At 43.7% G+C, this 13,474-nt stretch overlaps 1 protein-coding gene across 2 annotated transcripts in view; it reads right to left on the reverse strand.

Moving 5' to 3' along the window:
* Positions 1–13,474, reverse strand: part of si:ch211-222n4.2 (uncharacterized protein LOC101885505 homolog) — a 70,357-nt gene that overhangs the window by 26,849 nt on the left and 30,034 nt on the right. For both annotated transcript variants that reach the window (XM_068055631.1, XM_068055630.1), the window contains exon 3: positions 11,074–11,118. In XM_068055631.1, coding sequence (XP_067911732.1) covers positions 11,074–11,118 — 45 coding nt within the window. The remainder of the gene's footprint in view (positions 1–11,073; positions 11,119–13,474) is intronic.

The following is a 13,474-nucleotide window of genomic DNA, read 5'->3' on the forward strand; positions in this document are numbered from 1 at the left end:
ATAGTCATTCGCAAGGTGAATCAGAAGCGTGCAAACAGGACACTGCTGGGCCAGTTGTTAGCTATTCTACAGATTGCACGGCTATGATGCTTGAGGCAGGTTTTCTTGACTAATTGCAGTTTAACCAACATAAGTGGAATAAACCTAACTTTAATATCAGCGTGTTACAGCAACTGACTGCAAACTCTGTCACAGCAGGGATCCATCAAGTTAATTCAATGAAAAAGTTCATAATCATTTGTGTGTCTTATTAGTTACTATAAACATGATGGTAGTTTTTTTTTTACATAAGTTTCTAACAGGAGCAGAGTCTTTTTATGCTACCGTGATTTATGGTGCAGATTTTGTGGTATCACTGATCCTGTGGAAGGGATGTAGTTGTCAGGAGCCTGCAGCTGCTATGAACAGTACACATCTAGACCAAAAATGTTGCAAAGCTCTATTGATGACCTAGACGCACCCTCCAAGTGCTAATCCTCACAGGGACCATAGGATTGGTGAATTTACTGTGCTATGCCTTGCCATCTTACATAGATGCTGCCTGATTGATAATATCTTCCCTGGGGGGTAGCAACAGGCCAAGACTTTTATGGAGGTTTCGCTCCTTATCAGTGATTGCCACAGTCACCAACACTACAGACTGTACCTGATATATTGAGCTCAATATCCCTTTTCTGTTCTTGACACATCCTTACCCAGTCTGTCTCCGATACATCTGCTCTGATGATGCAACTTTCCACAACAGCACTTCTGATATGTCTTCCTTTTTCCTCAACCGAGGATTCCCTCCCGCACTGTGGTTGACAGGGCCTTCGACTGCATCCAGCCCATTCCCCGCATCTCTACCCTTATCCTTTCCCTTCCCTCCCAGAACCTTGACAGGGTTCCCCTTGTCCTCACTTTCTACCCCACGCGCCTGCACATCCAAAGGATCATCCTCCGCCATTTCCGCCATCTTCAATGTGATGCCACTACCAAACTCATCTTCCCCTCCCTCCCCTGTCAGCATTCCGATGGGATCGTTCCCTCCACGACACCCTGGTCTACTCCTCCATTACTTCCGACACCTCATCCTCTTCCCATGGCACCTTCCCATGCAATTGTAGGAGGTCTAATACCTGCCCTTTTACCTCCTCTCTCCTCACTTTCCAAGGCCCCAAACAATCCTTTCAGGTGAAGCAGTGATTTACTTGTACTTCTTTCAATGTAGTATACTGCATTCGCTGCTCACAATGCGGTCTCCTCTACATTGGGGAGACCAAATGCAGATTGGGTGACGGCTTTGCAGAACACCTTTTTTTTTTAGTTTTTAGTTTTAGTTTTAGAGATACAGCACTGAAACAGGCCCTTCGGCCCACCGAGTCTGTGCCGACCATCAACCACCCATTTATACTAATCCTACACTAATCCCATATTCCTACCAAACATCCCCACCTGTCCCTATATTTCCCTACCACCTACCTATACTAGGGGCAATTTATAATGGCCAATTTACCTACCAACCTGCAAGTCTTTTGGCTTGTGGGAGGAAACCGGAGCACCCGGAGAAAACCCACGCAGACACAGGGAGAACTTGCAAACTCCACACAGGCAGTACCCAGATTTGAACCCAGGTCGCTGGAGCTGTGAGGCTGCAGTGCTAACCACTGCGCCACTGTGCCGCCCAGTCTGAAAACATGACCCCGAGCTTCCTGCCGCTTGCCATTTCAACACTCCCCCCTGCTCTCATGCTCACATCTCTGTCCTGGGATTGCTGCAGTGTTCCAGTGAACGTCAACGCAAGCTCAAGGAACAGCATCTCATTTACTGATTAGGCACACTACAGGCTACCAGACTGAACATTGAGTCAATACTTTCAGAGTATGACTGGCCCCCCCTTTTTTTAAATTTTATTTTAGTTTGTTTCATCATTCATTTTTTTAACCATGTGCCTGCCCACTGTTTTTTTTCATGTTTGTGCTTTTGGCCAGGGCTGTTCATTATTCTGTCATTTAACACCCTCTCTGCACTAACGCTTTGTCTTTCACCACACCATTAACATATTCTTTGCTCCAAGACCTTCTGGTCAGTTATCCTCTGTGACCTTATTTTATCTTCCCTTTTGTTATCTTTTGCCCCACCCCTGCTTTATTTGCTTAAAACCCATTACATTTCTAACCTTTGCCAGTTCTGATGAAAGGTCACTGACCTGAAACGTTAACTTTGCATCTCTCTCCACAGATGCTGCCAGACCTGCTGAGTATCTCCAGAATTTCTTGTTTTTATTTCAGATATCCAGCATCTGCAGTATTTTGCTTTTATTATCCCAGCATACATCATACTGGTAGCAGGATGTGACTAGCATCGTCCCCCGGGCCCTCAGCTTTTCATTATATTTATCAATGACTTAGATGAAACAGTAGAAAGCTGTATATCCAAGTTTACTGACAACACTAAGTTAGGAGGGACAGATGGGAGCAGAAAGTTGCGAACAGTCATTAATAGATTGTCAGTGGACAAAACTGGCAAATGATGTTCGATGTGGGGAAGTGTGATATCATCCACTTTTCATCAAGAAAGACAGATCAGAATATTTTCTAAATGATGAGAAGCTAGGACCTGTAAAGGAGCAGAGACATTTACGGTCCAAAATCATTAAAAGCTAGCGGACAGGTACCGTATATAATTAAAAAGGCTAACAGAATGTTAACCTTTATCTCAAACAGGGTGGAATACAAAGAGGTGGAAGTTATGCTTCAGTGATATAAAGCTTTGGCGAGAATACAGTGGGAGTACTGGATTCAGATTTCACCACACCCCAGGAAGGATATATTGGCTTTGATGGAGATGCAGCATAGATTCATCAGATTGTTACCAGGGTTAAAAAGATTAAATTATGAAGACAAGTTGGATGGCAATGGAGCCTATGGATTATCCAGGACGATCCTAGAGTCACGGCTGGAGAGCAAGACTGAGGAGACCCTGACTGATACCAAGGCAAAAAGATTAAAATCTGAGGACAGGTTGCATAGACTAGGCTTGCATTGACTTGAGTTTAGAAGATTAAGAACATACAAATTAGGAGGAGTAGGACACTCGGTCCCCCCGAGCCTGCTCCGCCATTCAATAAGATCATGGTTGATCTGAATATAATCTCAACTCCACATTCCTGCCTACCCCCGATAACCTGTCACCCCCTTGCTTATCAAGAATTTATCTGTCGTAAAAATATTTAAAGACTCTGCTTCCACTGCCTTTTGAGGCAGACAGTTGCAAAGACTAAGAGAAAAAAATTCTCCTCATCTCTGCCTTAAATGGGCGACCCCTTATTTTTAAACAGTGACCCCCAGTTCTAGATTCCCCCACAAAGGGAAACATCCTTTCCACATCCACCCTGTCAGGACCCCGCAGGATCTTATATGTTTCAATCAAGTCACCTCTTACTCTCCTAAACTCCAGCAGATACAAGCCTAGCCTGTCCAATCTTTCCTCATAAGACAACCCGCCATTCCAGGTATTAATCCAGTAAACCTTCTCTGAACTAAAGGCCTGCTACCTGACCCAAACCCGACGGGACCCAATGACATGTGTCGGGTTCAGGTCGGGTCGCACATCCGGGTCTGACATTTGAGCTCGGGTCGGGTAGGGCCAGATCGGACAGGCTCTATCACCACCTCAGGTAAGTGACTCTAATGTTAATTTACTTTTTGGACTTTAAATGTAGTTTTGTTACAGTTTTTTTAAGTTTGTGCAGGTAAGGAATAAATTGGAAAAACGGAAGGAAAGTAAGAATGGTTGGGTCAGGTGTGGGAGAAAATGGAAGGACTCAGGCTCGTATGGGTTCTGTCGGGCTTGGGTCGGGTCTCATTTGCAGACCTGAGCAGGCCTTTACTCTGAACTGCTTCCAACGCATTTACATCCTTCCTTAAATAAGGAGACCAAGACTGTACACAGTACTTCAGATGTGGTCTCACCAATGCCCTGTATAACTGAAGCATAACCTCCCTATATTTGTATTCAATTCCACTCGCAATAAACGATAACATTCTATTAGCTTTCCTAATTATTTGCTGAACCTGCATACTAACCTTTTACGATTCATGCATGAGGCCACCCAGATCCCTCTGCATCTTAGAGCTGTGCAATCTCTCAGCATTTAGATAATGCAAATCACCTCTCAGCTTCCTCTTCTCCAAGGAAAACAGTCCCAACTTCTCCAATATATCTTCATAACTGAAGTTCCTCATCCCTGGAACCATTCTCATGAATCTTTTCTGTACTCTCTCCAATGCCTTCACATCTTTCCTAAAGTGCGGTGCCCAGAACTGGACGCAATACTCCAGCTGAGGCCGAACTAGTGTCTTATACGAGTTCTACATAACCTCCTTACTCTTGTACTCTATGCCCCTATTAATAAAGCCCAGGATACCATATGCTTTATTAACCGTTCTCTCAACCTGTCCTGCCACTTTCAATGACTTATGCACATATACCCCCAGGTCCCTTTGCTCTTGCAACCCCTTTAGAATTGTACCCTTGATTTTATATTGTCTCCCCATGTTCTTCCTACCAAAATGAATCACTTCACATTTCTCGCATTGAACTTCATCTGCCACTTGTCCACCCATTCCACCAACTTGTCTATGTCCTTTTGAAGTTCTATACTATCCTCCTCACTGTTCACAATGTTTCCAAGTTTTGCATCATCTGCAAACTTTGAAATTGTGCCCTGTACACCAAGGTCTAGGTCATTAATATACATCAGGAACAGCAAGGGTCCCAACACTGACCCCTGGGGAACTCCACTACAAACCTTCCTCCAGACCGAAAAACATCCATTGGCCACTACTCTGTTTTCTGTCACTCAGTCAATTTTGTATCCATGTTGCTACTGTCCCTTCTATTCCACCAGCTATAATTTTTCTCACAATTCTGTTGTGTGGCACTGTATCAATCGCCTTTTGAAAGTCCATGTACACCACATCAACAGCATTGCCCTCATCAACCTTCTCTGTTACCTCTTCAAAAAACCCCAGCAAGTTAGTTAAACATGATTTTCCCTTAACAAATCCATGCTGGCTTTCCTTAATTAATCTGTATTTGTCCAGGTCACTATTAATTTGGTCCCGAATTATCGTTTCTAGAAGTTTCCCTACCACCGAAGTTAAACTGACGGGCCTGTCGTTGCTGGGCTGATCTTTACACCCTTTTTGAACAAGGGTGCAACATTTGCAATTCTCCAGTCCTCTGGCACCATCCCTGAGTCTAAGGAAGTCTGGAAAATTATGGCCAGTGCCTCCACAATTTCCACTCTCACTTCCCTCAGTATCCTCGGACGGATCTCATCCGGTCCTGTTGTTTAATCAACTTTAAGTATAGACAGCCTATTAATATCTTCTCCTTATCAATTTTAAATCCTTCTAGTGTATTAATTACCTCCTCTTTCACTGTGGCTGGGTAGCATCTTCCTTGGTAAAGACAGATGCAAAGTATTCATTTAATACCTCAGCTATTCCCCCTACCTGGAGTTTTTTTTATTTTTTCATGGGATGTGAGCATTGCTGGCATGACCAGTATTTGTTGCCTATGCTTAATCGCCCTTGAGAAGGTGCTGGTGAGCCGTGTTCTTGAACCGTTGCAGTCTATGTGGGGTAGGTACACCAACAGTGCTGTTAGGAAGGGAGTTCCAGGATTTTGACCCAGCAACAGTGAAGGAACAGCGATGTAGTTCCAAATCAGGACTTGGAGGGGAACTTGCAGGTGGCGGTGTTTGCATGCGTCTGCTACCCTTGTCATCCGAGGTGGTAGAGGTCGCAGGTTGGAAGGTGCTGTCGAAGGAGGCTAGATGAATTGCTGCAGTGCATCTTGCAGATGGTAGGCTGCTGCTGCTGTGTGGCAGTGTGGAGGGAGTGAATGTTTAAGGGGATGGATGGGGTGCTGATCAAGCGATACGTTTTGTCCTGGATGGTGTCGAGTTTCTTGAGTGTTGTTGGAACTGCACTCATCCAGACAAGTGGAAAGTATTCCATCAGACTCCTAACTTGTATGGTATAAGGGTCTGAAAGGGTTAATCTTGAGAGTATGTAAAGAATACCTCCTACCATGATGACGTAAGAGATCATGTGTGAGAGAGACTCGAGGCTGGATGCAGCGTGACTTTTGGTGGAGTCACACAGACTAGTGTGAAGATGTATATAGTTCTAATATAATAAATATCAGTGTTCTAACTAACCCAGACTGAAGCATCTCAATCAGCTACACTAAGTAAGGTGGCAGCGTACCAAACCAACATAGAACATGGTGATTAGCAGTGAGATCGCGATCAACGAGGGTTCCTTCCAGGCTACACCCAGAAGAAGAATTTGAAAGAAGTTAAAAAAGCAAGCAAAGTTCGAGGATCTGATGAGAAACCCTGAAAGAGGGCAAAATTCCCATCTATAACTGTATTAGGCAGGCAGCACTGGGAAAGTCCATAGTGAAGGGCTGATCCGAGGTTGGTGCCATTGCACGTGGCATCTGAAGAAAAAAAATCAGGCAACGAGGCTGCAAATACTTGATTCGCTATGAGAACAGAGTTGAAAGAGATAGCAGAAACACTATAAAACAGAGTTTAAAATGAGGAAAGAGATCATCCTTAGTTTAGTGGAGGGATTTGAAGGCTGAAACTGCCATAGCGGAAATCAGCACGGAGTTGAGAAAAAGCGCGGGAAACTTCTGATACTGGAGGGATGAACACGAAAGTGAAAGAAAAACTAATTGAAGCAATGGAGGTTAGACTCTCAATTCCAGAGAGATTTGAAGACATAGAAGGACCAAATCAAACCCAAAATTGGTCACTCTGGCAAAAAAGGTTCCTCAGATTCAGAACGCCTTCTCAATTGGATAGCTGGTCCGAGGCAGAACAAGTTAAGACGTTATTATATTCAATTGGGGCTACAGCAGATGACATAATTGCAAGACAAGGTATCAATGAAACATCTGCCAAATTTGAAGAAGTTTTAAAAGCTTTTGATTCTTATTTTAATTTGCGCAGCAATAAGATTTTAGAAAGAACATGGTTCAATAGAAGGGTCCAGAAACCAGGCAGAACAGTTGATTCTTTCATCAATGACCTATACAGGTTTGCAGAGGGATGTGAATACGGAGACCTTAAAGCAGAATTGATAAGAGACCACATTGTAGTAGGTATGCTGATGAGTCCTATTACAGTCTAAAGACGACCTCATCCTAGACAAAGCTATCCAGCTGGTGAGACAAGCAGAGGTCCGAAGAACAGATACATCTTGAGAGGTGAAGAAAGACCTTGGTTCAGGAAACCTCCAGCAACCGTACAGTTCCTTAACCAGAGGGTTATGGAAGACGCACCAGGAGAAAAGGTACACTTGGGGAGAAAGTGAAAGATGCCATTAAACCCTGCCAGTGATGTGGTTCCAAAAGTAATCACAGATTCGAACAGTGTCCTGCAAACAAAGCAGAATGCTTCTACTGTAAGAAGATAGGGCATTTTGGTAAAATGCGTCAGACAAAAATATCTACTCCCACTGGTGCAAAAGAAAAATCATTCAAGAGTTGTCAACAAAGTCAAACAACCTTCTTCAGAAGAGCAACCAATACACTTTCTTGGCAAGATCCATAATCCTAGTCAGGTATTTTGGTCTGTCGATACATATGTCAATGGCCATTTCACTAATTTTAAACTCGAAACCAGAGCAAGTGTAACGGTCTTATCAGACAAAGAGGCCTGCTTATCAACATATTTTTGGCAACCAGCAGGAACCCAATTATATGGCCCAAGAAGGGTTGAACTCAAAGTAAATGGGAAGCTACAGGCAACACTCCAGTACAAGGGAAAGCAAATATTAGAAACTTTGTATGTCCTAAAGAACCAGGAGTTCTCTCTTTTAAGTCGAAGAACTTGTATTGACCTTCATCTTTCAAAAAAAGTAGAAGTAGTTAAGCAACCAGAATCCTGGAGTCACTTCCAAGAGGGATTTCCAAAATTGTTTTCAGGTCTAGGCAGACTGAAGACCGTATATAGTATTACATTGCAGAAAGATTTTAAACTAGTATGTCTTTTTACGCCTAGAAAGATCCCACACCCACTAATGAAGCAAATGTAACATCAATTAGAAGACATGACCAGGATGGAAGTCATTTCTCCTGTTACTGAGTGGTGTTCAGGAGTGGTTCCAGTTCCTAAACTCAACGGTGATCTTCGCATTTGTCAACTTAATAAGGCTGTGGCACAAGAATTCCATCCTAATCAACAGGATTTTAATTTCATTGATGAAATTGAGTCCTACTCACAAGTCACTGCATCACAATGGCAACCAAGTTCAAATAAACTCCAACAAATTCGTCAAGCACAGATGCAAGATGAAGTGTGCATTGATGTCCACCAATATTGCAAGCAAGGTTGGCCAAAACAGAGTCCTTGTGGTAAGAGGATGAAAATCTTCCTTGAACACAGAAGACACTTTACCACAGTGGATGATTTGCTTGTCTACGACGAGAGATTGGTGATTCCACAGTCACTCCGGTAGAGATCTTGGAGAAAATAAATCAGGGTCATATGGGCATAACTAGGTTTAGAGCACAGGCTCAGGCATCTGTGTGGTGGCCAGGAATATCAAAGGATATTGAAGAAATGGTCTCAAATTGTCAAGTGTGTGTAATTCACCAACAGGATCAAAGAGAACCTCTTATCTCATCCCAATTCCCAACCAGACCATGGGAACGTTTGGCGATGGATCCATTCAGCTTTGATGGAAAATCTTATCTAATTGTAGCTGATTAATTTTCAAGATGGATTGAGGTTAAATGTATATACACAACAACAATTGAAGCAGTCATTCGAGTGTTACAAAAAATCTTTGCAACACATGGTATACTTGATCAGATAGTGTCCGACAATGGACCACAATTTGCGAATGAGTACTTCAAAAACTTTGTAAATCAGCGGATTTGTACATATAACAAGTTCTCCTTGATATCCAACGTGGATTGCTCAGCGAGCAGTCAAAACTATTAAATCACTGTTAAAGAATCAGGCATTCCAATCAGCACTTCTGAATTACAGAACCACTCCGTTGTTGTGCAGATTAGCACCATCTGAGATGTTAATGGGAAGAAAACGTAGGACGCAACTTCCAATTTTACCTAAGAAATTACTACCAGTGATACAAATCCAGAATTATCAGAGTTCAAAACTGACAAAAGTCTTACCGGAAGAAAGAAACTCATAATTATAACAAGAAATTCCTTACCAAGTACCTACTGTCAGAAGGGCAAACAGTAGGGTATGAGACCAAAACAGAGAAGGAACTATTCTCCAGAGGGCGGAGAATCAACAGCGATCTTACTTACTAAGAACTTCAGAATGTGCTATAGGAAGAAATCTTATTGCTTTACTATTGTTTACTATATTGATATCTGGAATGAGCGGGTTGTCTTATGAGGAAAGGTTAGACAGACTGGGCTTGTTTTCACTGGAGTTTAGAAGAGTGAGGGGAGACTTGATTGAAGTATATAAGATCCTGAACGGTCTTGACAAGGTGGATGTGGAAAGGATGTTTCCTCTTGTGGGGGAGTCCAGAACTAGGGGGCACTGTTTTAAAATTAGGCAGTGCCCTTTTAGGACAGAGGAGAAATTTTTCTCTCTGAGAGTTGTGCGACTTTGGAACTCTGCCTCTGAAGGTGGTGGAAGCGGGGTAATCGAATAATTTTAAGGCAGAGGTTGATAGACTCCTGCTAGACAAGGGAATCAAAGGTTATCAGGGGTAGATGGGAGTGTGGAATTCGAAACACAAACAGATCAGCCAGGATCTTATTGAATGCCAGGCTTGAGGGGCCAAATGGCCTACTTCTGCTCCTAATTCGTATGTTCGTATGAATCAAAAAGTCAATCTGTCATACATTTAGATGAATCGAATGATGAACCAGAAATTGAGAAAACTCAGGATACTACAAACCTCAACGAAGGCCGTCCAAGTCAAGAGACATGAGTTCACAGAAAGATACCAATCTTCCACATCTGACGACAACGAGATCAGGGAGAGTTGTGAAGCCTCCTGACAGAATGAATCAATGAAGTCAGAGACTTGGAGAGAGATTGGGTTGTATGTAAATAAAAAGTGAATGTATGTAAACATATATTTGGATAATGACTTGAGGGGTGGTGGGGGGGAGATGTAGTATAAGGGGCTGAAAGGGTTAATCTTGAGAGTATGTAAAGAATACCTCCTATCATGATGACACAAGAGATCATGTGAGAGACTCAAGGTTGGATGCAGCATGGCTTTTGGTGGGGTCACACAGACTAGTGTGAAGATGTATATAGTTCTAATATAATAAATATCAGTGTTCTAACTAACTCAGAGGGAAGTATCTCAATCAGTTAAACTAAGTAAGGTGACAGCGTACCAAACCAATATACAACAACTTGCACCTTGTAGATGGTGGACAGGGTTTGGGGAGTCACTTGCCATAGAATTTCCAGCCTCTGACCTGCTCCTGTAACACAGTATTAATTACTTGAGGTACATATCAGCCATGATACCTGAATGCCTGAACAGGCTCGAGGGGATGAGTGGTTTACTCATGTTCCTATGCTCTCTCCTCCTCTGACTCATGCTGAAATATGATTCTATGGGTGCAGAGAGCCCACTAGCACCGTCCCCATTTTCCCCCCATGGGTGAGGCCAGATAGTGGGCATTAACAGGGTGCTATTGGGAACCTCAACTAAGCCCAATCCTGTCCTCACCCAATGACCACACATTACTCAGCAGGAACAGGAACCCTAGCTGAGGTTTCCACTGCTCCTCCACATCCCTCAGATGCACCGAAAACAATCATCACAACCCAACCATTGTCCGGGCCAAATCAACTAACTGAGAATGGAGCAGGAAGCAAACCAGGGACCTTCAGGATTATTCTTATGCTATGCTGCACATTGCCTTTACCCTCCAAGTCATCAGAAAGCTTTTAAATAAACTGGCTAATCTGTCAGTTAGCAACACTTTAGTGAGACTTAGAATGGTAAGGAAAACAGAAAATTAACGAAACAGGTGATAAAAATTAACGTAACACTTTACCTGGAGGGGTCAGCCTCTGGTTCATTATCATCTTAAAGTGGAGATCTGTTGCAAAATAAGAACCAACTTGTTAGGTATCCAAATAAACTGTTTGAGAAGAGGGACACAGGATACAGTACATTACCAGGAAGTGAAGCTGTCTAGAAAGTTGCTGAGCTATTTGCAATACCCCATGAATCCGCATTACAGCATTGTCACTAGGACTTCAGTAAAGAACTTGCATTGACATAACAGTTTTCACAAACTCAGGATGCCCTAAAATGCTTCACAGCCAATGAAGTACTTGTAGTCAGTGCTGTAATGTAGGAAAAGCAGCAGTCAATTTACACACATCAAGATCCCATAAACAGCAATGAAATAATCAGATAGTCTTTCCTTAAGTGTTTTTTTATGCTTTCATGGGATGTGGGCATTTCTCACATGGCCAGCATTCACTGCCCATCCCTAATTGCCCTTGAGAAGGTGGTGGTGAGCCGCCTTCTTGAACCGCTGCAGTCCACCTGGTGTAGGTATGCTCCCAGTGCTGTTAGAGAGGGGGTTCCAGGATTCTGACCGAGCAACAGTGAAGAAAGGCGATGTAGTTCCAAGTCAGGATGGTGTGTGACCTGGAGGGGAACTTGCAGGTGGTGGTGTTCCCATGCATCTGCTGTCCTTATTCTTCTAGGTGGTAGAGGTCGCGGGTTTGGAAGGTGCTAAGGAGCCTTGGTGAGTTGCTGCAGGGCATCTTGAAAATGGTACATACTGCTGCCACAGTGGTGGAGGGAGTGAATGTTGAAGGTTGTGAATGGGGTGCCAATTAAGCAGGATGCTTTGTCTAGGATGGTATATCAAGCTTCTTGAGTGTTGTTGGAGCTGCACCTTCCAACCCCACAAACTCTACCAGCTAGAAGGACAAGGGCAGCAGACATATGGGAACACCACCACCTGCAAGTTCCCCGCCAAGTCAAGATATAGACTTGGAACTACATTGCGGTTCCTTTACTGTTGCTGGATCATAATCCTGGAACTACCTCCTTAACAGCACTGTGGGTGTACCTTCACCAGATGGACTGCAGCAGTTCAAGGTGGCTCACCACCACCTTCTCAAGGGCAATTAGGGATGGGCAATAAATGGTGACTTAGCCAGCGACACCCACATCCCATGAAAGAATAAAAAAAAAACTCATCCAGGCAAGTGGAGTATTCCATCACACTCCTGACGTGTGCCTTGTAGATGTTGGACAGGCTTTAGGGAATCAGGAGGTTGTTTACTCACTGCAGAATTCCCAGTTTCAGAATCACAGAATTGTTGTAGCCACAGTATTTATGTTCAGTTTCTGGTCAATGGTAACGCCCAGGATGTTGATACTGGGGGATTCAGCAATGGTAATGCCATTGAATGTCAAGAGGAGATGGTTAGATTCTCTCTTATTCAAGATCATCATTGCCTGACACTTGAGTGGTGTGAATGTTACTTGCCACTTATCAGCCCAAGCCTTAATGTTGTCCAGGTCTTGCTACATATGGACACGGACTGCTTCAGTGTCTGAGGAGTTGCGAATGGTACTGAACATCATACAATGATCAGCGAGCATCCCCACTTCTGACCTTATGAAGAAGGGAAGGTATTTGTTGAAGCATCGGAAGGTGGTTGGGCCTTAGGGCACTACCTTGAGGAACTCCTGCAGTGATGTTCTGGGTCTGAGATGGTTGGCCTCCAACAACCACAACCATCTTCCTTTGTACGGCACAGTGGTTAGCACAGTGGCGCAGTGGTTAGCACTGCAGCCTCACAGCTCCAGCGACCCGGGTTCAATTCTGGGTACTGTCTGTGTGGAGTTTGCAAGTTCTCCCTGTGTCTGCGTGGGTTTTTCTCCGGGTGCTCCGGTTTCCTCCCACAAGCCAAAAGACTTGCAGGTTGGTAGGTAAATTGGCCATTATAAATTGCCGCTAGTATAGGTAGGTGGTAGGGAAATATAGGGACAGGTGGGGATGTTTGGTAGGAATAGGGGATTAGTGTAGGATTAGTATAAATGGGTGGTTGATGGTCGGCACAGACTCGGTGGGCCGAAGGGCCTGTTTCAGTGCTGTATCTCTAAACTAAACTAAACTACTAGGTATGACTCCAACCAGTGGAGAGTTTTCCCCCGATTCCCATTGACTTCAATCTGACTATTTAAATATTGACCAGGACACACAAACTCCCATGTTCTTCTTCGAAATAATGCCACAATATCCTGAGAGTTCAAACAGGTTTAACATCCCATTCGAAAGACGGCATCTCTGATGCTGCAGGACTTCCACAGTACTGTACTGGAGTGTTAGTCTAGATCATGTTCTCAAATCTCTGGGATGGAGCTTGAACCCACAGCCTTCTGACTCAGAGAGGAGTGCTAAGAACTGAGCCAAGTAAATAGTGTCA

This window comes from Heterodontus francisci, chromosome 23, assembly GCF_036365525.1.
Source record: "Heterodontus francisci isolate sHetFra1 chromosome 23, sHetFra1.hap1, whole genome shotgun sequence".
Lineage (NCBI taxonomy): Eukaryota > Metazoa > Chordata > Chondrichthyes > Heterodontiformes > Heterodontidae > Heterodontus > Heterodontus francisci.